Genomic DNA, 24,486 nt, shown 5'->3' with positions numbered 1-24,486 from the left:
CTGGTAAGCGCAACTAGTAAAATATCAAATACTAGTCCTAGTGGAATGAGGCCTTGGAGTTAAGGATTCATTCAGGCTCACAAATCTAGAAAAGCAGAGTCATCCAGAACAGACAACAGACAGAAACTGTTAAATCTGCAATGTAGAGTGATGCGATTCTATAACTATATATAACTATATTATGGTGTCAACAGTGGTGAAGCACCTGATGAAGGAAGTGTAGTCCATGGGGGCACTGGAGCATAAGGCACCAGTCAGCTTTTCTTTAGATGGACTAAGACATGTGACAGAATCTGATCTGGAAGCATCTGTAAAAAAAAGAACCAATCAGGCCTCATTACAACACTGCATGTGACAAATATTGGAAACAGATCTAGATCTGTATGTATGTAAGAGGTATGTAGAGTATGGTACCTGGCTCTTTGGTTTCTGCATCATCTGTAGTCGTTTCATCACCTGCTTGATGTTGGACTGGGTTAAGAAACTTGAGAAGAGACTGTGAAGCCTGAAAACACAGCAAGACATTCAGTCTGTAGTCTATGTTTGAGTACAGGCAGAGCCCATATGGAAATGAACATAGTAATACCATTCTGGGTTACCTTGGCACTACGGCCTGGTTCAGCCATTTCCCAGGCTTTTTTAATGGCTTTAATTTGGTCCAGTCTCTCTGTGTCCTTCTTCACCTCGATGCTTCCTGTTTTGCTCTTGTCGATGACCACACGCAGCGTCCAGTTTGGTTTAGTCAAATCGAGTCTCTATGCAAACATATATTCGCACAAAGCACACAAAAAGTAACGCACGTGTTCACGCACACAAACATCCCAGCTGAAGGTCGCCGTGCAACAATACATTATGAGTGTCTCTTTTCAATGAGCAACTCAGACAGTCTGGTACACAGCCAGCCAGTCTGGATTATTATGTCCTGTTCAGCTGTCTTGTCTTCATTGTAAATAATAGATCATTTTTAGTTCACTCATTATGTCTGCTATCTCCAGTGCCAAAAAAAAAAGCAAATAAAAAATGGAAATTTATTAAAGGGAAATAGCACTATGAAATCTGCCTTTTAAATGTCATTGTCTTTAGGGTTTGACATGTAGAGCGGTCGAGAATAAAGAGAATAAAAAGGCATTTATTACATAGATGAGAGCTTTTTCAAGCAGCTGTGTTTCTGACTACTAAACCAAGACCATTATACAGAGAATTATAGACCACGAAATTATAGTGTTTGATAAGACAAGTGTCTCTTATTCAGTGTAAATACACACAGGTCATCCTGGCAGTTGTGGTATTAGGCTGATGCCAGTCTTTGTTAGCATTTCAAAAGCGGCAGAGTCAAGCAAATATGTAAATGCTGACCTGTCTGATGAAACAAACTAAAAATCTGTTATAAAAAAGGACATCAGGACAGAGTTCAACAATAATCTCATTATATGTGGTTTGGGGAGGGAATCTGTGAAGAGGAGTTGAGTGTGTACTCCACTGAAGTGCCTTCACACCCTCCTCTTGAAAAGGTTAATAGTACTACTTCTGGAAATTTTTGCACCACTCCGACTTGTCTCAACATAGGAGACTATAGAAAATATATAGAAAATACTACAGAAGAAAACTACTTATATAAAGATTACTAAAGCAGTTAATGGCCTTTGGTTTGAGCGCATGCTGCCTATTATGTTTGACCTCATCTAATTAATGATTTTTATATAAAACTATAATATCAATCAAATAAAATTATCAAATGCAACAAAAGCTAATAAAAACCATGATTGTGTTTATGGATATGAAATATCTATACACAATACTGATCTCCTAATTTGCAGTTGGCAGTGTTATGTCATTGTTATCTCTCACTGTGCTCTGGTGATGTATTACCGTTTCCAGCTTGGAGCTGGATTTGGAGGTGGCAGATGGCTTCCCCTTCTCCTTGTTACCTTTGGGTGTGTCAGATTTGTGTCCGTCATGGCTCGGTGTGTCAGTGGATGAGCGCTTCAAGTCGTCCATCTTATATACTATATTGCAAACAGAGATTAAGTAGATTCACTTCAGCTGTGCAAAGCTAACAAAATGACAAGCAAACAGTGCAAGTGGTCAACTATCAAATATGGATACCCGAGAGCGTCAAACATTCTTTGCCAAACTTTTTCATCAATTCAATTACAGTGTGAAAGGCTAAAAGTATTCCTCAAAAAATATAGTTCATTGTCTATTGGTGTATATTCATCTTCTCTAAGAATGTCAGCTGTTCAAACAAACAAATAAAGCTAATCTGAAGTGGGAGGTGTTGTGTGCTCGCATGTGTGCTAGATGGCACTGTTGCACTTTAAAGGTAAAATGAACAAAACCCCCTTAGCTTGGATGAAGCATTAACAATGAGTCTCACTTCTCTGACAGAGGCATAATAATCCATCATTTAGCTGACACCCTGCCATTCTGCCTGAACAGCTTTACTGCATGCTCATTGAGATACCCCTCATCTCAAGTCATACAGAAATTCAATGTTCATATTGGATCTAAACATCAATCTGTTTTGATGTAATGTCAGGCCCATACATGTATGAAAAATGATTTTCAGTTGACCAAACTTAAATAGTAGCTTCTGTTCGCTAAACAAACCAATAAAAACATGATTGTTTAGATGATAAAATGTATTTGCACAGCAATGCAAATGTCAAGGAGGTTGGGTAAGGGAATTAAAACTACTGCCACAAATGAATGTGCAGCTACAGCTTTAATCGCATGTACTGGGGTTTAGGCATGCCTAAATGTGCATGCATTAAACATGCACAGCACAGTATTTTGGCTGGAGCTTGTTAAACAGCTTGTTAAAGAGGTTTCAAAGCTTGCCGTGGCGTGTAGTGCGTGTGTATCCATGTAGCATGTAGGGAGCATGATCAAGGGCACAGCCTCACCACTGAGACAGAGTTTAACTGGCTGAAATTAATTCACTTTCCTGCTGAGATATTTCCCAGGGCACCAGGGGGCAAGAGCCAACTTCATTTGACTTCTCATTGACCTATTTTCACAAGCTTATTGGAAAACCACAGGAGGTTTGCGTGGACATTATATACATGCTCTATACATACATCCTGTATGCAGACAAACCCAACCATACACTAGCAAAAACAACCCATAATACTCTCATATATATCCATGCACAGAAAACCCATACAAGTTGAGTAGATAAACAACATCATCATTCCCAGATTTCATGCCATGCAAACTGAATGCGTAGATACGGGGAATATTGTCAGGAGCAACAGAGGGAGAAGAATGAGAATTCAATAGCAGCGGGCTGGCCTCTCTCTCTTCAGGCAATCATGCAAATTGTCACCCATGCAGCACCTCTTTCACATCAACATCCACCCGTGTCGCAATTAATTCATCCCCTCAGAATTTTTAAGAAGCTCCTGCAAATTTCAAAGCCCTGATTTTTCAATCGATCCAATTTGTGCGGCATGATTAAAGGCAGAGAAGCAGAGTTGGTGGCAGAGGACAGACTTACTGCCTCGGCCAACGACCAGTGGGCACAAGAAATCTCACTCTGTGATCTGCAAAAGCAGCTGTATTCATTTGGCTTTCATTAGGCTTGTGATTAACAGGGCCCCTGGCTAGTGGAAGCAAAGAACAAACAGCGTTCTGCCTTGGCCCCTGACACTGCCTACTGAGGATCTGCCACATTTCACATTTAACGCAAAGATAAGCAGTGAAAAAACAAACATGAAGGCTGTATTAGAAAATCCATTCAGAAGCCAGAGCTCAAATGCTGACAACTTTTGACTGCAATGATGAAAAATGAAACGCTTGAACACGCTTCACATGTCCTATTATCGGGATATTTAGGGATATCTAGACCACGTACAGTGTGTATTTAGACTTTTACTTGGATGTTTTGGATGTTCAGATAAAAAATTCAGGGTACTGAATTGAATTAACTAATCATATTTTTATGCAAAATATAAACAGTGACTTTCTTTCCTGTCTTTTCCTCAGGTGACTCAGTGTGGCTGACTGTTTGATGTGGCGTTTGTGATTGTCTTCGTATGTACCTCTCATTTCATTCTTCTCCAAGTCTCTGAGCTTATGGACAAAAGCCAGCTGAGATTCATCCAAATCCCAGCTCTTATAAAGCACCTCTGCCTGCACCACATAATTATGACCCTGTGAAACACAGACAAGCAAAGTCAGTGTACAACACCCACATCACAGTTTAAGAACAACGTGACAGACAGACACACGCACAATAAAAAAAAAAAAAGACACAAACAGCAGAACGCAAAGCCGACATTAGAGCTGTTTTGTATTTTGTGGACATGCAGCTGTAAACTATACTAGTGCTGATCATTCAGAGAGAGACACAACGATCTTAAAGAAGAGCTACACATCTTGCTTTTGCTCTTCTCTGTCCTCTTTGACAGAAGTGCATGCTTAGCACAAAGGGAGAGAAGAGGCAGAGGGCGTGTTAGCCAAGATTATATCTGGGGTGGTAACTACCACATCCATCACACTGAACAATTTCAACAAAATCCCAAGGTGAGACTTGAACTAAGAGAGCAAGACGCATTAAAAATATTTAACAAATCATTTTTTTGGTTTTGTCTGATGTCAATCTTTTAAAAATAAAGTGTTTGTGTTGTCATGAATCCACTGCTGTACATCTCTATGGAGGAAATGAAAGTGGCACACAGTGACATCAGTGTGTTTGTTTTTTCAGGTGTTTACATGTGTGTTTAAATCCCATACAGCTTACACAGCAGGAGCCTTCACCATTAATGCACCATTACTGAGCATCAATATGTCTGCTGTGTGTCCCTGCAGCACTAAACAGCGCTTTAATCACCGACCCTCTCACTGATCTAAGTCTTGATCAATGGTCTTAGTCCTGATCAAGACCTGTTTATTCGGGCCCGCTGCTGATCTGATCGGTGGGATCTGACATGATCTGTATAATTACTATTGATGTAACGAGACTGCTGCTGACGAGTATTTGTAACACATGTACACTGTGGCCAAATGAAACTTCTAGTTAGGTCTATTGCACAAGAACTACTGTGTTTTTGTAGCTGCCATGTTTCTACAGTAAAGGGAGAGTTAGGTGCGTGGAATTGAGTCAGTTTTAATCTGTAACTTCCAGATGCTACTGAGCCCTACATACCCGACCTTTAAAAGGTTCAGATCATTGCTGTAAATGTCAGATTAACAGTTAGTATGATTGGTTGACAGTCACCACACACCACAATTGATTTTCCTTGTTTTATGGACTTGCACAGTCTACAATCAATGTGTTTTCATTGCATGTGAGTGTGTGATGGTACACACATATGGTGGTATGGTACATACTTTGGCAATCACCAAACTATGACAACAGGTCTGTTAGATCAGGAAACTGCAGATAATTGAGTGACTCATAAATCATGCACAAATCACTGCTCCCTGACAAGCGCTGATAAGACAGACAGTAACAACAAAACCACCCCTCCGGTTTCTGCTGCTCTCCTCTTGCAAATTTTCTCTGTGCGAGAATGTGTGTGTGGGTGTGTGTAAGTTTGTGTGTGTTTGTGTGTGTGTGTGTGTGTGCGCATCCCTGTAAGTAAGGCGTTATGTGTATCTGGCATTGAAAAATTGATATCAACACAGGCAGCAAGCAAGTGGGTGAGAAAGACGGAGAGGGAAAGTGAGATGCACGCTTGTGTACATGTGCAAATGAGATCAGTTAAGTCTTTGAGCAACAGCAGATACCACACAGGCAGTTGTCAATGATACCATAGTCTCTGTGGGAGGCTGAGACTGGTCAGACAAGGAGTCTGATTTCCCAGCTGTGCTGTCCTCCACGTCTCTTTGCTGTGAAGTGTCTACTAGTTTGACTCCCTTCTGGTTCTTCTCATCGGTGCAACTCGAGCCTGTAACAGAAAGAAAGATATTAAACTGTGCCCATATCTGAGAAAAAACAAGTGTGGTCAGCAATCTGTCTATTTGTAACTGATGGGAGCATCAACTGAAAAGCAGACTAAAGAGTTTGAGAGGCAGGGTTTTGAAGAGCTCTTTTGTGTAGTGCCTCAACTGTCTGGCTGTGTTTTACTGTTGATCAGAATAGAATTGCAAAAAGCCACTTCAATGTACACCTACAAACTTCAACTACAAAAAATGTTTTTTCACTGATCATTAGTGTTATTTACCCATGCAAAGAGGTTTTATGTGTCCAAATACATAATAATAGCATAATAACATAATCCAATACAATGGGATTGTTTATGATGTGTAGAGTATTAAACAATAATATTTGTAAATTTTAACATTGCATCTGGTAGCTGAGTGATTATGACCTGAAACTCTTAATACCAAAAGTGAGCTCCAAATGAGGCCAAACACATTTTTTTAATTAATTGAGTCAGAGCAGCAATGAGGTGATCGATAACACGCAACTATTTCTGATGACTGTAACCCTGTATATTCAACCTATATTTAATTCTACAAACAGGTCAAGGACAGTGGTGTCAGGACCATTCCAACAAAAAAAAGAGCAAATCAATCCTCTATCCAAGACATGATAGAATGAACTAATCCACAGCTTACATACTGCTACTCGCTTCAAAAATAGTATCCTTAAAGTCCCATTGCCCAAACACTAATCCCAGCTCACTAGAGACAAGATGTGACAACTCTTAATGCTAAACCTAACGGCAAGCTATTAGGTGCTTGGGGAGGGTTATCACCACAAAGCAAATAAGTTCAGTTTGAGCAGCAGAGAAAACAAGTTTGCATGACAAATTGGATTTTGTCTGCAAACTGAATTACGGCACCTGTTTAAGAGTTCATTTGATATGTTTGAACCTAAACCATACAAATGAATTCTTGAAAAAGGTGACTCAGTGTAGTATGTTCGGCCATCTTGTACTAGTTATCACACATTTTATTATTATTTTATTTTATTATTTTATCACTATCACCTGGCCTGCATATAGGTAGCATACAAAAAACCTCTGCTACCAATTTTTGATTCATTTTGGACTGAGTCTGAAGAGCATGCTCTCTGTCAGACTAATAGATAGACTGTGTGGTTGTAAGGTCAAAGAGTATAGTAAACAAACTTTAAACACCTTTATTAACTCCATCACCACTGTGGCTGAAAATGGCTGCAAATGGGAGACCTGATGTTTTGATATCTGCTTGGTACGTTTGGTGTGTGAAAAGAAGATTTTAGTAGTGTGTTAAGCAAGTCAAGTTAGTTACATTATAGTACAGTATAGTATAGGTTAATAATTAAGAGGAAGTCTGACAAATTTTCTGCCATCATCCCGGAGGATTTCATTAATCAATTACTTCAATTATTAAACCTAATGGATGCTCACCTTTGTTGGGCAGGAAGAAGAACACAGGAATTACCACGTGGCCCTTCCCCATTGAACTGGCAACTTCCTTCTCCTGGTCCAGAACGGACAGACGGATCAATACGTCTGGCTTGGAAGTCTGAAACTGAATTGTTCCTAGGACTTCTGCTGTCACCTGCACAAAGTAACTGTGGAAAAGTGATTGTGGGTACCATTAGTCTCATAGAGTATCTTTAATGTTGCCCTATGCATTATTATGTTTAATAAGTATAATAGCTAAGCATAAGTGAGTAAGCATTTAATTTTTATGATACACTCGCAACATAATGCATTTATTGCATAGTATACACTGCACACTGTGGTGATTCATCCTTTCAATAGAATATACTCCATATTTTCTTACCGACATATGAGGTTTTTGTCATTGGGAACGTAATAATCCTGGATTTCCTTCACTGAGAATGTGTTGAGTGGAGTCTCATGGGACAACTTTGGAAGGCGTTCCCTTGAGCCAATCAAGCACATCCTCCACTTAGCACTATTACGGGGTGACTCAGGTGTGACGGCTTCTGCTACAAAAGTATAACCACGCTGGAAATAAGAGATACAGAGAGATTCAGTCATGAAATCAAATCATTTCTATTTTCAGAGGGAGTGTGTAAGAAAAGCACAACAAGGTGGATTTTTATTTACTGTTCTCTCTTGTAGGATTGGTTTCATGTACAAATAGAAATGTTCCCAACATCATTACACCAGGCAGCCCAGCGGATTTGGAAGTGCAAGGTTTGTAACATCCACAGACCTTGTTTGGTTGACAAACATGGGCTCCTGCTTCGTTAACAGCCATGTCCAACTCCTCTCCTGTGTCATTGTTTACAATGTGCAGCAGACAATTAGGAATTGGGGAGTAGACCTTTGGTACCAGCTGCATCTCCTCAGGAACCAGGAACACCTCTCTTCACAAACAACAAAAATGAAGTTAACAACAGGATATTAAATTCTAAGGTTTGACCCAAATTGTCAAGTAGTTTTCAACTGTTTTGAAACATAATATTCCAAAAATATCTCAATGTAAGCTTTAGGGATTCACCCGGATATTACAAACCAGGTTGGGAATTCTCTTTCGCTGACAAGCCACAAGCCTAACCTTAAAGTTACAATGTTCTCTAACCTAAAGACCAAGACCCAGGAGTTGGCTGTGTCTTGAAGTGGGACAGAGTAATCAGCGATGCTAATTCTGGTCCATTCATCTTGCTGACAGGGGTAGAGCTCTTCTTTCCCATCAGAGTTGTCAATGATATACCTGTGCGGAAAACACAGAAAGGCAGCGCACGTTTAGAAATGTCTATTTTAAGTATACACATTTATTGTGAAAAGACCATGACAAATTCTATCCTCAGAAAATAATATAGAAATAATAATAACACAGACTTCTTGCAGGAAACACAATTCTGATTCTAAAAGAAAAAAAAAAAAACACCGGAGGAAAAGATGCAGTTCATGTCTCGGCATGAACTTTGACTGAAGTGACTGTTCCTGTCAGTTAAGAAAAACACATGCTCAAAGGCTCAAAACACTCCCACTCCACCCTCCGTACACACATTGATTGAGCTCTCGAATGCTCGTGCACACGCATACTTCCCCAGGCAGCAGGTCATTCGGCAGACGCTGCTAGCCGATTGGAACGCGGAGAGGATAAACAGCAGATGGTACCACTGGGAAAAGATGGAACACAATGTGGAAAATGCTCCCTGCCTGGCCACCACAGGCCGCCACAACCAGGAGAGGGAGCAGATTCTGGGCATGCGGTGCAACAGAAAGGCTAAACGCATGCCATACAATACATGTAGCATTGGCACAGGACTGTAGTAGGAGCCCTCATATGCTCTCAGATAATGACGTTCATGTGAACGGATATTTGCCAGGTTAATAAGGTGTGAGGTCTATGTGTATATAATTAAACACTGTGCATAGATTATTTATTTAGATGTAGATTACATCATCATATTTGCATTATGATTATACATTTTTATCTTTTACCGTAACAAGAAGGCAGCATGTTTTTCTGCATCTGATTGAACCTTCGTCCACGTGTCCAAAAGGATCTTAGATGTACTGAGGTTCTCCTTCGTGCCTGAATGACATGAGCACACGCATACACACACAAGAGCCACCATTAAAGATGATAGACAATTCATATTGCAGACGAAAAAAAATGATTGTAGTTGACCTACTGCAGGATAAGAAACAGAAATTGCAACGCTCATTTTTGTCTCCCAGTGAGAGGTGATAGGAGGACATTATTCACACCTTGACATTTACCTTCACACTCATCTCACCAGACAGGTAACCGACAGAGCACAACCTTTTAAGGAAGATGTAGCACCGTGTGATCATGAGCATGTGTGTGTTTGTGCATACATGTGAGAGAAACGCTGCATAGAGACAGCTGCGTGATAGATGTTTTCCCATCAGACATGTGGCATAGGTGTCCTCATATCCTCCCTTCACCAATCCCTCCCACATGCTCAGTTCTCTCTTTTCAAATGGCCAATTTTCCAAATTGATGCAGCCATTACGGCCAAGGCTGGCTATTGAGAGATAAAGACCTCCTATCGTCCTTATAACCAAAGAGAGGTGACAGCGAGACAGAAAAAGAGGCAGACAGGAAAGAGTAGAAGGAGAACATGAAGTGGAAAAGAGCAAGGAGGAAAAGAGTTGTACAGCAAGTTGCTTGACGTAATCCATGGTATTTCAGATGTGCTGGGGGCTGTCTAAAATAAGAAAGGCCAGTTCTTACTTTTCATTCGAAATTACTGGCTTTTCAGGGTGTAGTTAGACAGGCAGTGTTTTTAAAATATGATTGGTGTTTTGCCATTACGGTAAGTGCCACTCTGAAAGCTGCACTTTTGTGCTTTGACTCATTAATGAATAAAATTTTGAGAGAACTTAACCATGACAGGCCTATTTGATCAAAGTCAGTTCAGTGTGTGTGTGTGTGTGTGTGTCTGTGTGTGTACATGTGTGCGTCTTCATGCTAATGGCACATAACCACCAGCAATATTTTTTTAGCATTGCTGGCAGATGGGTTGATGTGGATATTTTGCATGTTTGGCATGCTGGAACCACATTTTCAGTTTTATGCAAATGCTGTATTAATGAGGCTGTGCATACTCCCATATGTGCAAGTTGTTCAGTGGGTGACAGTGTCATGTGTTGTGCCTGGAGATAACACAGCTAGCTTCAGGTTCTGGCAATAAATAGAGAATGTATGGGCTATGTGTCACCTCCGGTGTTTCCTTCAAACAGTGGTGCATCTTCACAGTACGATAATTACCATCACCTCTGGATGAATGTGGATATAAACAGTTATTTAACTGAAACTGAGGAAGACTGCCTGCAACCTGCACAAAAGCATATCTTGTCGCCAAACTGTACAAAAAACAAACATTTCAAAGCAACATTAATGAATACATTTACAAAAGAAAAGCTGTTCAGCGCTGTCTCTGTATTTAATATCTCATTGTTTCCATGCTTCCTCTCCCCATCTTTCACTTGCTGTCAATATTTAGAGGTTTGGCTGTTGATACAGGAAGGTTGTGTGCATGTGTGTGTGCATTTCCTACATGTGTATGTATCCCTCTGTGGCCACCCCTCATCTGTCAGGGCGTATTAGTAAGAGTGGCAGTCTCATCAATAAATATTTGTGCCTCTGCTCAGAGGCTCAATATACACCGCCGGGCTAAATCAAACGGTGAGCGTAAGAAACAGCAGGTGTTTGTGTGTGTGTCTGTTTTTGGACTCTAAATAAAAATCTAAAAATGAAACATGGACATTTTGTAGTTTCAGTTGTCCTCAGTTACTACAGATGTTTGTCTTTGAAACATATATCATTGAAGAAAAAAAGCAGTCTAATCAAAACATTTTCAAATATTCAAAAGAAAGATAAGATTCATACTTGACTACGATTCTTGAATGAATACATTTTCTATGCGTGTACATGGATGTGCTTACCTGGTTTCGTGGCATTAAAGATCTGTCGCACCAAGTGCCCTTTGAATCCAGCTTGCAGAGTGGTGACTGCCTCGATTTCCTTGTCTGTTGGCTTCCTGTCTCTCCAGCTTTCTGGAGGCTTTGACTCTGCATCTACTTACAGCAAAACATTGCAAGTTAATATTGAATATTGAACTACTATTTGTACTCCTGTTGTACTACTGGATAACTATTGTGCAATTCAATTCTCGTGCTATACTTTGGGTGGAGCACAGTAAGAGTAATATAGTTTTAATTAACTGATTTTAGCAATTTAAATGATGTAAAGGAAGAAATAAAAAATAAAGGTGTTGTTTTAAGAGGCGACTTACTGAGGAATATGTATGTATACATGTATCTGTGATACTTAATATTACATGTTTTAGGCATATAGTCACAAACATATAGACAGTTTACATACACATTTGCACTTACATGTAGGGGAGTGGTGTTTATGGTCAATAGCTAAGAGTGAAGGGTCAGCTGTGAGGGCCAGTATAGCAAACCGCTCCTCTGCTGTCAGCTTCCTGCCCAGCGCTTCACACAGCATGTGATAAACTGCATTGTTAAACAGCTATACACACACACACACACACACACACACACATACACACACAAGCCCATACATATAGTAAACATACACAAGGGAGAGATATTAGCAGTCATGAGCTGTATGTGTGCCTGCATGTGAGCATTGATTGTGTAAAGATTGATTTTTGTAACTTACGCCCTCAAAAACATATGAGAATAAGAGGCCACAGTTTGAGACATAATTCATAAAACTTCAATGCAATCTACTTCTTCCTTAAGTAGGCCGGTAGACTCCACATCAATCATTTTCTTCTAATAACCAAATAAATCAGTGTGTGCTATTCTTTTGCCATGGCCGCTTTCAAGCATTGAGAATATACAGACATTATTTTGCTATTCAAAAAAGAAGAAGCAGCAACCTTGTAAAAGCTGAAACAGCTTTATAGCCATGAGAATTAGTTTAGTACATTGCTAGTTTTCGTCAGAGTAACACTGTAAACAAAACCTTGTGATGTTTTCCCCGGGTGGTGTTGATGTTTTGGGGGCAGTGAGCCTCTTCTAGCATTCTTCTGGCTGCTGGCTGATCCTGCTCATCGCTGAAGGAAGACACCACTCTGGATAGGGCCCTCAAGATGGACGAGGCCTGCTCAGTGAAACGAGCACTGTCCTGTTTAAAATAGAGACGCAGGGGGAAGCATTACCCATTTTGTTTACTTGTGCATATTAAAAAAAAAATTCAAGTTAAATAGAACAGACAAGCCGAACGGCCACAGCACCAATACATTTCAGTGAATTAGGATTGTTACAGGAAATTTGCTTCGAGTATATAAATCGTGTGTGACAAACAAGGCATTTTGTTTCTGTGTTGTTCTCACATACATTAGCCGACGATTTCACCCTTCGTTTCTGACATGAAAATTGTTTTTGAAAAAAAATTCCGCCACACAAACATAGGGTCTAAAAGAATGAGACCAGAGGCAAGGGCTCACTAAAATGATGTGATTTTCTAAAATTGAAGCTGGAATAAATCTCAATTCAAAAAATGTCACAGCAAGGACGCTGCATCAAGGACGATTTGTATCCTGTCTGTCTCTACGTTTAGCTAAACTCTGTTTGGTACTTTTTGGTTGAACAAGCCATCTATATTCTCTCCTGTTTTTGTACATTTATTTTGTTTCTGCTCTATCCAACATTTATGTTGCAAGATTCCTTTGTTCTAATATGTATCCACATTAATAATAACTAAATATTTTGGAAAAGGTATGTGCACAGCCGTGACAGCGTTATTCATGCTCTGAGTGCTTTCTTGTTAATTTGTTTAGTTACCACTATGTGCCCCTCTCAGAGCCTTATGTACGAGCGAGGGAGTGACTTGAAGACTGAGAGGGAAATTAAAGCAATATGCAAATCAACCTTTATAATAAAAATGTACGTGTTAAGGTGTAACCAGCTTGTAGCAGAATACAGAAAGAGACATAAGAAAAAGGAAAGAGCAAAGAAAATGTCATATAATATTCTCTGCTGTACCTTACCCTCAGCTGTAAAATTGCATCCAAAGATGAAAAAAAGTTGAATATTATTATTCCGCAAACAACTAAAATGACCTTTTGAAATCTTTGACTTTGTGTGTTGTGAAATTACTCTCAATGTCAACTGATATCTAAGCCTCTTTGTCACCTTGGTGAGGTGTGACATTATAGTTTCTTCATCCCCAAAGATGAAAGGTGTCATGCTGCACAGGTGAACATGGTAGCCGAGTGCTGCCTTTATGTGGAAGGACAACACATGGCACCTGGAGGAGAGAAAAAGCATTTTGAAAATAGAAACATATACCGTAATCCAGGTTTACTACACACTGTAAATTACTCCAAAACAGCAGTTCCCAATATGTTTGACTTGTGATCCATTCCGAGGACTATTAATGACTCATTTTTAACAGGTTGCATATGTTGCTACCAGGTCAATTAAAGAATGCTGTTCCCTTCTTAGATCAAAAAATGTAGAAACCCACAGAAATCAAACTTGAATTTCACAATAAAGAAGTGAAACGTTTTCTCCCTTTTTCTATCTTAATCACATCATGACCTTATCTTGCAACACCTTGGGATTCCTGACGCTCGAGATTAGGAACTACCCCTCTAGACAAACTACTTATTTTTCCCTTTTACACTCCTCCACCAACCACAGTTTTTGGGTAATGGTAACTGCACAAATCAGAGTGAAAATACAGTGCATTTTAGGGAATGAAATCCTAATGACATTGAGAGTAGGAATGAAATCCTAATTGTAAAACTATGCTTCTGTCAAGTAAGAATCAGTGGATCAAATAGTCACATATGCTGTAGCCTAATGTCCTGTCTGCTAGGTGCCAAGCTGAGTTCACAGGGTCTGGGTTAGGCACGTGAGAGTGGAACCCCACTTCATTGGCCCCATTAGCTTTACATAATTCAACCATCACAGCCTAACTAGATGGATGAACACTGAGGTGGAGCTGAGCTACTGTAGTGTACCACATACAGATGGGCTGACAGGGACATACAAAAAGAAAAAGAGTGGTTTAAAAATGCCTCAAAGCATGGACATCTCAGCTGTTCTCTCTTGGAGAGAGTCTACTATGGGGCGTATGGGCTATGTGTGTGATTATGGCTCAGTGGTAATTGCACTGCTGCATACCTGCACCTGACCCCAGAAACTAGGCCCTCTGCTTCTAGGCCAAGAAGCACCCATTAATAGAGACTAGGACAGATGCTTTTTACTGCTTTTCAGAGCATCTGAGGTAGGCAGATATTTGCTCTGCCCACTTGATGATAGCTTTAAGTAGATCTCTGTACATAATACCGTAGCTGTAACAATTACAACAAGAGTGAAATACTTTCTTTCATAAAAAGCTCCCATAGGCTCTGTGCAAAAAAACAAACAAACAAAAAAAACGCATACATTTTTAAAACGGCTCCCTTTAAAAAGGCTCCCATGATGGCAATTAATGCTTTAACCTTGGCAGCATACTGTAAGTGCTATGCTGACTAGTGTTTAGATTCATTTAGAACTGAAGTGTAAGCATGACGTGAACAAATGGCAGGTGCAGGTGCAGGATCAAATCATACTATCATATCAAATATTAGAAGAATGAAAATGTCATACTGAAATACATACTACTGTGGTAGTAGCTAACAAAAGAGCTTATGAACTTGATCTAGGCTTTTAATTTTGATTAATACAGTAATCAGTGTTCATCAGTGCTGTCCTACCCTGGGGGTAGGTTAAGCGTGGCTGCCTTTGAGGAGGTGGTCTTGATGGTGAAAACTGGCAACTGAGACCGCAGGCTTTTCCAGGAGTACGACCTGGCGATGAGCACTGCAGACCCACGTGCTGCTGACATTTCCTTTTCTGTGAGGTGTTGTGGAGAGGAAAGGTGGATCGGTCAATTATCACAACCACAGCACCATAGGTCATATTCATAAAATGTTCACGCATACATTTAATGAATGTTTACATATACGGTACATACTAAATATGGGTATAGCATGTGGTTTGTGTATGCTTATGTCAAGTAACTAAAGTAAGCATAATGAATGTGGAATTGTAAAATCCTTTTGTGTGTATCTCAGTGTGTGTAAGTGTGTGTGTGTGTGTGTGTGTGTGTGTGTGTGTGTGTGTGTGTGTGTAGATAAATCCTTACTCTCTTCAGCTGTATCTCCCCAGAGAAGCAGAGCGGAGAAAGTGATGAGGATCTGGGAAGGTTGTGGGCTGTCCACACACAGGTAGTGAGAGCCTCTCACCTCTGGACACTGGGGGGTGGATACACACACACACACACATATACACTGGCCTTAGTTATCAGTATGAAGGCAGACAAGGAAAAGAACAAGTAAAAGAGAGGAAGAGCAGAAAGCAATAGGGAGGGATGATGGATAAACTGATAGAAGGGTGGCTTAGTAGAGAAGAGAAGCTGGAAAAAAAAGGTGAAGGAAGAGAGGAAGTAAGAAGATATAGAAAAGAGCTGAGTGAGTTGAAAAAGCATTTGAGGTGACACCTGAATAGGAGAGGCCAAGATGGTGAATTTAGTAATGTAAGAAAAAGGAGTCGGTAAGAAAGACAGAGAGAAAGACAAAGCAGGAGACAAAGAGCAGGGCAGAAAAGACAGATAGAGAACAAGAGAGGAGGGAAAGGATGCATACGTGTCTGGAATGACAAGCAGACTCAGCATCTATACACACAAACACTTACATAAAAAGCCAGACAAAAGCCTGCACTACACACACAGTCACTTTCAGACAACTTCAGAGGTGTGTATATGTGAGGCATATGACACAGACAGAAGGTATACTCCGAGAACTTTACATATTCATTACTTCCAAAAAATTGGCACAGTTTTATGTTGACAAGGTTGAACCGTTATGTTTCTACATAGGTCCATTACTGGCTCTACAAAGGATGTTTCATGTTTCGCACACACCATAGTTTCTAATATATTCTAAATATGCTAAGAAGGAGAGGGGTTGCGGTCAGCAACTACAAGGCTAGATGCCACAAATTCACACACACAAGATCTCCTCATTGCTTACCAAGCTTGCTGTGAATTGCTAATCTCTCAGAATCTACTGCATCATTTGGTCCTCAGATAAATTATCTATGCATAGTCTACTATATGCAAATTTGTTAGACCTCAAGGATACACACAATGCTTTAAGTTATCATTATTAATAATTAATAACCACACATGTCAAATTATTCTATGTGTATGTTTGTGTGTGTTTGCATGTGTGTACTGTACTTCAGGACTTGCTACAGCAGACATCACAGGGAGGGATCCAGTGCTAAGAGAATGTGTAGATGACCCAGTACAGCTAGTGCTTGTTGCAGCTTTGGACAAGACGGTGATCTGCAGACATCAGCAGCTAAATTAATATCAATATATCCAGTACTAAGAGTAAAAATCTGTAAGTAGAATCATGTGGAGAAAGTACAAGCACTGGAGACTGAACATGCAGAACTTAGTCACTTGGTTATTTCATGAAACACACTGTACCTTAAAATGAGATTTCTGGACATGATGTAGGTAGGTTTGTGGTTTATGAAACACCAAGAGAGTCCTGGAAAAAAACACAAAGATTAGTTAATAAAGCAGTTATGATCTCGTTAAAAACATTTTTTAGTCTGCTCAATGAACAGCACAATGTTTGCAGTGCATGTATACATATGTGCATGTCTCACTGAAAGCATTTAGCAAAGTCATCTAGGTCCATCCAGGTCTCTTGCAGGATGGGTCTGATGACAGAAGTTGAGGTTTCGGGCTCCATCATTGCAGTTTTGGGCCGAACTGGAACAAAGGTTTAAATTCCACAAGGTTCAAATTTGGTGTATGGTAAGCACATTTACAGTATACAGCCACATAGCTGAAAGATGCATCATAAGGCAAAGCACTTTATTCATTACTGCTAACAGAAATCTGCAATATCTGAATATAGGAAAAACATATCTTTATCAAGCTGAGTAGAATTCAGGTTGACTAGTGCTTAATACCAAATAGATATACATTCAGATTCATTTCAAAATGCTGGGAGTAACAAAATGCTTTTCCTCTTGTGACTCATAGCAAGTTATCCTCAACTCAAATCATTATCTGAAACACAGTGAGCCAAATTGGCCAAACTCCCACATAATGGCATAGTGTAAGTGCACATGCACATCCATACTCCCACTCACTGACTCCCACTATCTCGATGCATGCAGAGCAAAATCGTAGACATATGCACACAGACACACTCTCCACCCAAAAAGCACACACATGCACACACACACACACACACACACACACAGTTACTCTGCCCCCAAGCTCTTCTCAAAGCGAGAAGTCTGATCAGAAAGCTGAGGCGGCGAGGGCCAGCGTCTCTGCTGCTGAGCAATGGTGGTCCGCTAACTCAAACTGCAGGTGTTACTAAGCAACTAAACGGGGGCAGAGAGAAGGCAGGGAATTGGCTGGTTGTCATACTGCATAATTTCAGTCCCATCTTCTTCAAAGTGTCTTGGCCAACCGATGGAAGCATGGAGAGAAAGATGGAGGGAGTGGAGGCGAGAGATGCGAACGCTTCCAATAACATTAATTGGACTACGCTGCACAGATGCTCTTCAAGTCAACCAATAATGAAGTAATGAAGACCTTCACTGCATTTATCATTTCCAATAAAACAGAATTAATGAGCATCGGCCTATCCTGGCGGTCTACTGTTTGACCTCAGGTAAGGCGATTTCTTGTGCAGATTATTTTCAACATGAATGAGGGGCCCAGCATTGCAAAGAGACAGCTTTTACCATCAGAGACATCAGCGTTGTCCTTCTTCCTGTCCTCTGTCGTAACCTAAAGGGAGAGAGAGAGAGAGAGAGACAGAGATAGAGAGAAAGAGAGAGAGAGAGGGGGATGAACAGTGAGTTGCTGATAGAGTACACTGCCAGAGATACGCCTCCACCCTCTAGTGATTCCATGCCAGCTGTGGTGTTGCGCCACTGTGGCTGAACACCACAGGACACAAGACACGTTTTAATGTGACAAGGGCTGCTCCCCTCCTGCTAAAAACACCACCAGGGAATACCAGCTCTAATTTACTTCGACTGTCAGTGACAGATGAGGAGTTATTATGTTGTTTAGCATATTATTTCTCTTGGAGGGGAATTACTCAACTGCTGTAACATAATAAAGAAATAATAGTTAATGAGTCATTATCAGGGTCTTCTGTCTGAGCAAGACAGGCGATGGTGTGGTCTATAAAAGAGCATCACTGGTGCTTTGAGAACAAAGCTAGATTCAGGTACAGTACAAGGAGTGCTACACCTGTTTCACCTAGCAGAACATTCCTCCAGCCTCCTTCATGTGAAGTTGTTCAAACAATGCCCCCTCGAATAAAAATCGTGGTGAATGTCCAACAGTTTCTCAGCTCTGAATAAGAATTATGACTTTGTGTCGTGTAACTTCAAAGCAACTCCAGCCAAAACTCCCTAATGAGTCAGACTGAGTGTGTGTCTCTGTGTGTGAGTCACCACTTATTTGAGTACTTAAGTGTTTAAGCACCCAGAGACTCACAGACTGATAGAAAAAGGGAATGTAATGGGAGGCACACTTGATCTCCACTACACCACTGTAGCAACAAAAAAATGTGTTTTCACCAGAGTGAGTAGAACTCTAGCTCGAAGGCATGCTATGTCCTGTCCACCCACAGCATGCCATTTTATTAGATTGCTTACCTGTGTATAGTAAAAGAACACTGAGACTGATAGATACACACAAGGCTCCTGGGATTTTAAGCTGCTGCTTTCAGAGAAGAAAGTTATATTTTGTGTGATCAAATCACAGTCATGTGATGATGGATGGAAGAGGCCACATTTCTTTAATCCCACACCTCATGGGGCTTTATTTTACACATAGGCAGAGTTAGGTATTAGCTCTCCAAGAGGCTGTCTTTATACTTCACAGTTTCCCCTGATGTGTCCCACAATTCATACATGAAAAGTTAAAAATGTTGTTCTCTTTCACAATTCACAGGCACAAAGAAATCCACTGATCTCAGAGCCTTTGGGAAGTGTAGTTCTCTGGCATCAGTGAAGTGAAACCAATGAGAAGCTTTGGTGATTTAGTGATTAACCACATTCCAAGCATATGGCACGGGGTAAAAGAGCACACCTACACCAGGCTCTAACTCTCTAACTCACACTCATGCTGAGTGAGGGTATTATGGACATCATGTGACACCACCTTGTTCTATTCTAGCAGCTAGGAACAGAGGTTGATACTGTTGACCGACAGAGAGGGAGGGGTCAAAACAGCAGTAACCTCTTTCTCACTTGGTGTACAGTCCTTTGCACGTGACCCACCATGTGCTTGTGAAGAGCGGGAACACACACCGAGCGAAAATGTGGCACGCATATGACAAATACACAAACCAATCCACAGGGGCGCATGTGCACACACATCAAACGACACATCAAATTAGCGTGTCCATACTGCCCTAGCCTAACCGCTCTATAACTGGTCACAGTTACACAAGAGGGCGATTAATATGAACTCTATTTTTTCTCTGTATGCTAGGAGTGAAGTGTAATAATGAACCCCCCAGGAGACGCAGACACTGATGGCTCACCATCTAATTGCACTGCTTTTTTCATCAGCGCAGTACACGACCTCTCCCTGTATGAAACCCACGCGCCCCGTTCAACACCACCACACACCAGAGATTCTCTTTTCCCATATCCCTCCATTTCCTGCAACGCTTTCATCTCTCCCTGTCCAACTGTCATCTTCTTTCCATTTTACAGCCCCCTCCTTTCTTATTTGGTACAGTTATCGCCCCTCTTCGTGCCTCTCTATCTTTGTTTCTATCCTTGTCTCGACATCTGTCTGTCTGTGTCTCTCTTCTGCTGCTCTGAACCGCACCCACCCCCCCTCCTCTTCGTCTCTCTTCCCTAGCTGGTTCTCTCTATAGTGCAGATGTGCCCCTGGTCAGTAGTGGCCTGGCTGGGAGACAACAGAAGTGACTTTGAGACTGGGGGATGGCAGCCTTGTTGTCACTGACACACAGAGCTACTCTGATGAGCCTTCAACTGCATACTCACAGGGTAGACAGAGAGATGCGAGAGGGAGGAATAAATGTGGTAATAACAAGAAGAGGCAACAGGATTTTGTGGACAGCTGCTACTATCTTAGTATTTGGACGTGTAGTGTTATACTAGGCTTTACAATTCCTCATAGCTATTTAAATAAATGACTTACCACAATTAATTGAGGTTCTATATTGAATACCAAGATGCTCTGTAAGATGCAAAGGCTGAATGTATACATCAACTTTGTACCTCAGTGGACAGTAATTCTGTGTACCTCTATTTTGTCTGTTGTGCTGCTTGGCGAGCTAGTGGTGAGTTCAGCTGCATCAAGCTCGAGGCCCTCTCTGCGTTCAGTCTCCTCTCTCTCAGCAATGGACACCAGAGGGGATCCATAGGAACGCATCCTCTGAGCACTCATCTTGGCCTCCCTGACACATAAAGAGACATATTTATGCTACATTTTACATGCACCGACATGCATCACCTGATAAACATGACATATATGCATCTGGAAGCAACACACTATATGATATACAAATGAGTCATGCATGTCACATTATAGACATAAAATACTGCCAGAGCAGCATTTCTAGTGTAAAACTGCTTTGATATGCAATTTTTTATTCATGCTGGCAGATATTTATACAGTTTTATGCTGTTTAAGGGAGAAATAGGAGAAGAGAGACTGTTACAATGAGAAGATGGGGAAAAGAGTGATACCCAGATGGAAACTGTTAACTTGTTTTAATTTTCCACAGAGAGGTCAGAGCGCAGGTTAGCTATAGCAGGGTGAAATATACTTTAACCAGTACAATAAAGTTAAAAAAGCAGAAAAGCAGGAGGACAGAGAAGACCTGTTTCATTTCTCAGCTTTAGATCATTTCAGTGTACACACAGCTCTGGGTTTGGGCCAACGCTGCTCTTGACACGGTAGGAGAGAAAAGGGCTGGCAACCTCAATGAACTGCTCAGGTTTTGACAAAAGAAGCTCTGTGAAAAGAAAAAAGGAAAAGAAAAAATATCTCACACATCATGGCTTTTCACACTCTGACTCTTTTTTTTATTGCATTTTCTGTTTTACTCAGAGATCAGCTGATGTCAGATATGCCCGAGCCAGCAGCTATTTTCATTACAGAAATATTGTAGCTATCCTCCCTCTTTTTTTATTTTTCCATTTTAGCATGCGGTACTTTATGCCCTCTGCATTAGCACTCGCTTTCCTTTCTAGTCATATTTATTTATGACATTCACCTACAAGCCTTTTTACGCTGCTTTTCTACTTATTTGATATCCTCCCCTTCATCCTCCTCCTGGTTTCCCCTCTGCCACCTTTTTTACCCTGACTAAATCTTAACATGTTTTTATTTCCTGTTTCCTTCTCTGTCTCTCACGCACTCCGTGGTTCGTCGGTGACCGTGATCTCCTTGCGTGGGCGGATGAGTTTCCATCGTGGCACAGGTGGAGATATAGGTGGTGCCTCCAGCTGGCATGCCCGGGTTCTGGTCAACAGGACAATGTGGCTGTACAGCAAGGAGAGGCCATACTGGCGAAGAAACTCTGAGGAATTACCCTGCGTGGCCGCATATGGACAAACGCACAGAAAAAAAAACAAGCATGCATGAATATTTAAAAATATAGTTTAAAAAGTATTCTCCCATACTGAAAATGACTGTCACATGTATGAATATGGAGGTGACACTACGGAAACTGTCTACAGATTAGGCTTAGAATGGCTATAAATAATAAAATGAGTGAATCCGGTTTAGGAAAGGATCCAAATAGAACACACCATACCCCTAGGTCACAAGTACTGCTATGTATTATCTCCAACAGTGACTGGTGACTAAGATAGTTATCATCAGTGCCTAAAGCAGTATACATTTTAAAAAGTATTGAATATATTGAATATGTTTTCACATGTAGAGCAAAATCATTATTATGTGTGTTACCTAAAAACATTCTGTCTTGATATTTAACTGAATCCATCCAAGTCAACACAAAAATGAGCAAGAATGTCTCCATAAAGGCTCAACCTTAAAAGGTACCATTTGTACTGTGTAGGTCACTGATACGTCTCCTAACATCAGAGATTACTCTTCGTCTTGATCTTTGAGATGTGCATGTAGACTGGCCAAATTGCATCAGAACGTCAATCTCTGTACTGCATGCTTCCAAATCTGCATTGAAGATCTGACTGCAATCTACACAAGGTGAAATCTAATTTTCATGCAAATGTAACTCGTGACAGTGTGACTGAAATACAAAACTTGCTTTGGATGAGCGAGTGTGTGCAGCAACACAGGAAGAATGTAGAAAAGACATACCATGTGTCCAAATCCGAAGGAACTGTTATGTGGCTGTAAAGGGTAGTAGCTGGCACACACCACTATTTTGGGGGTATCTAAGAAACGCACACAAAGAGGACTAACATAAGCACAGATAAACATGGTTCTGTCCCAAGCTCCTATTGATTGAATTCTGGATGGTGTCCTAACAGTGCACAGCATCCCCTGAGTGCACTACAGCACAACTTAATAGGGCCAAGCCTGCCACTGTGCAGGCATGGTTGGGTATTGCTGTAGCCATTAGGGACCACCTTCAAAGAAGCCCCCCTCCAACACTCCTTCACACTCAGTAATGCCAGACCTGGAGCAGGCTAGCTGTAAAACTTAAAACAAAACAGGTGGCTCTATACATAGATTTGGTATTTCTTTCTCCCCTTTTCTTTTTTGTCTACTGCTATTTGGATTTTGCTTGGGAATATATGCCTGTTATTTGCATTTATTACTGCTACTGTATTTGACTTTTATTTCTTTTTTTCAATACTGTGGTGCACTGTTGTAGTTGTTTGTTTATGTCCTGTCCATTCCAAAATAAAAATTGTTGAACATAAAAAGTGCAGGTAAACCCAGAATGCAAACACACAATCAAGCACACACCATGGACATTGCATACAAAAATACACATACTGATGCAGTAATACTTCATCATCTACCAATGAAGAGTATGGCTGATGAAAGACTAAATCAACATAAAGTGAAACCTTGTGGTGTTAAAAGCACAATTGGCCTCCACGGGTATAAATAAGGCAGCAAGAGAGACTATCTATGTTATCTATGGATGGCCCTGCCCCCTGTGGTGCATCTTAGAGTATATCATATAAGGAGCACATGGACCAGGAGACATGAAAAATCAATTTGAGGTACCATGGTGAAAAGAGATGTGAGAACTGCTGGAGTGATATAAAGGCTACACATTAAGAATTGAACAGAGAAGTGGTTCTCTCACTGCATAGTGATTTATGCATTTTAACTTGTGCATCTCAATAGAATATGACGGCGAGCTCCAAAACAGTGAGAGAGAAAGAATGTTTTTTGTTTGAATGTGTGTATGTGAGTACCATGTGATGCCTAATTGTTCTGTGACGTAATACCACTTTGTGCATACATGACATTGCATTATGTTAATACCCAAAATTTGAATGATTGTAAACAAGAGACACCAGGGGACAGATTGCCATCAGAAAAAGCAGGGAGTAAATATGAGAACAAGAGAGAAAAAAATCATTCTGTGGGCCAATTATAAAAAGAAAATAAAATGTCATGATGTTTTTGTGTTAATATGATTATAATATAAGACATTTTTGACATTATTGTCACTTACACTGAGTTAATTTAACTGTTAACTGCATTTGTAGCACATAAATTCTGCACGTCAATGTCACAATCCTTGGTGCCATTTTAAAATCATATTTCAGCTACAAATCTTTGAATTCATTGTAAAACAATAATAATCTCTCTATCTCGGTGACCTGAGATAACTCCAAGCCACATGCTCGTTAACGAGGACATGTTTCAATTCTGCCTTCGTCACATAACCACACTTGACTTGGGAGGCTCTTCTGCCCTGCGGGGACACCAAATAATTCACCCTGCCACTGCTCCCTCTGCTGGTTTATTTATAGTCCACTATACACGCATTAACCCTCGCTGCGCTCTATAATACATGAG

General features: G+C 40.6%; 1 protein-coding gene across 4 annotated transcripts in view; it reads right to left on the bottom strand.

Annotated features, from left to right (window-relative positions):
• adgb (androglobin) overlaps nt 1-24,486 on the bottom strand; it is a 35,843-nt gene that overhangs the window by 2,542 nt on the left and 8,815 nt on the right. For 3 of the 4 annotated variants that reach the window (XM_027284600.1, XM_027284598.1, XM_019254956.2), the window contains 25 exons: nt 22,801-22,877; nt 21,872-22,046; nt 21,373-21,466; nt 20,752-20,905; nt 18,198-18,243; nt 17,100-17,205; nt 16,915-16,978; nt 16,660-16,767; nt 15,565-15,673; nt 15,134-15,272; nt 13,563-13,677; nt 12,391-12,552; nt 11,790-11,928; nt 11,337-11,471; nt 9,363-9,456; nt 8,494-8,625; nt 8,125-8,278; nt 7,726-7,913; nt 7,344-7,510; nt 5,758-5,894; nt 4,044-4,155; nt 1,870-2,006; nt 600-755; nt 415-505; nt 206-308 (listed from right to left, as the gene is read on the bottom strand). In XM_027284600.1, the coding sequence (XP_027140401.1) occupies nt 206-308; nt 415-505; nt 600-755; nt 1,870-2,006; nt 4,044-4,155; nt 5,758-5,894; nt 7,344-7,510; nt 7,726-7,913; nt 8,125-8,278; nt 8,494-8,625; nt 9,363-9,456; nt 11,337-11,471; nt 11,790-11,928; nt 12,391-12,552; nt 13,563-13,677; nt 15,134-15,272; nt 15,565-15,673; nt 16,660-16,767; nt 16,915-16,978; nt 17,100-17,205; nt 18,198-18,243; nt 20,752-20,905; nt 21,373-21,466; nt 21,872-22,046; nt 22,801-22,877 (3,094 nt within the window). The remainder of the gene's footprint in view (nt 1-205; nt 309-414; nt 506-599; nt 756-1,869; nt 2,007-4,043; nt 4,156-5,757; nt 5,895-7,343; nt 7,511-7,725; nt 7,914-8,124; nt 8,279-8,493; nt 8,626-9,362; nt 9,457-11,336; nt 11,472-11,789; nt 11,929-12,390; nt 12,553-13,562; nt 13,678-15,133; nt 15,273-15,564; nt 15,674-16,659; nt 16,768-16,914; nt 16,979-17,099; nt 17,206-18,197; nt 18,244-20,751; nt 20,906-21,372; nt 21,467-21,871; nt 22,047-22,800; nt 22,878-24,486) is intronic. The other variant, XM_027284599.1, reaches the window with a different exon arrangement.

This window comes from Larimichthys crocea, chromosome XI (genome assembly GCF_000972845.2).
Source record: "Larimichthys crocea isolate SSNF chromosome XI, L_crocea_2.0, whole genome shotgun sequence".
NCBI classification, from domain to species: domain Eukaryota; kingdom Metazoa; phylum Chordata; class Actinopteri; family Sciaenidae; genus Larimichthys; species Larimichthys crocea.
This window is presented reverse-complemented; position numbering and strand designations above follow the sequence as displayed.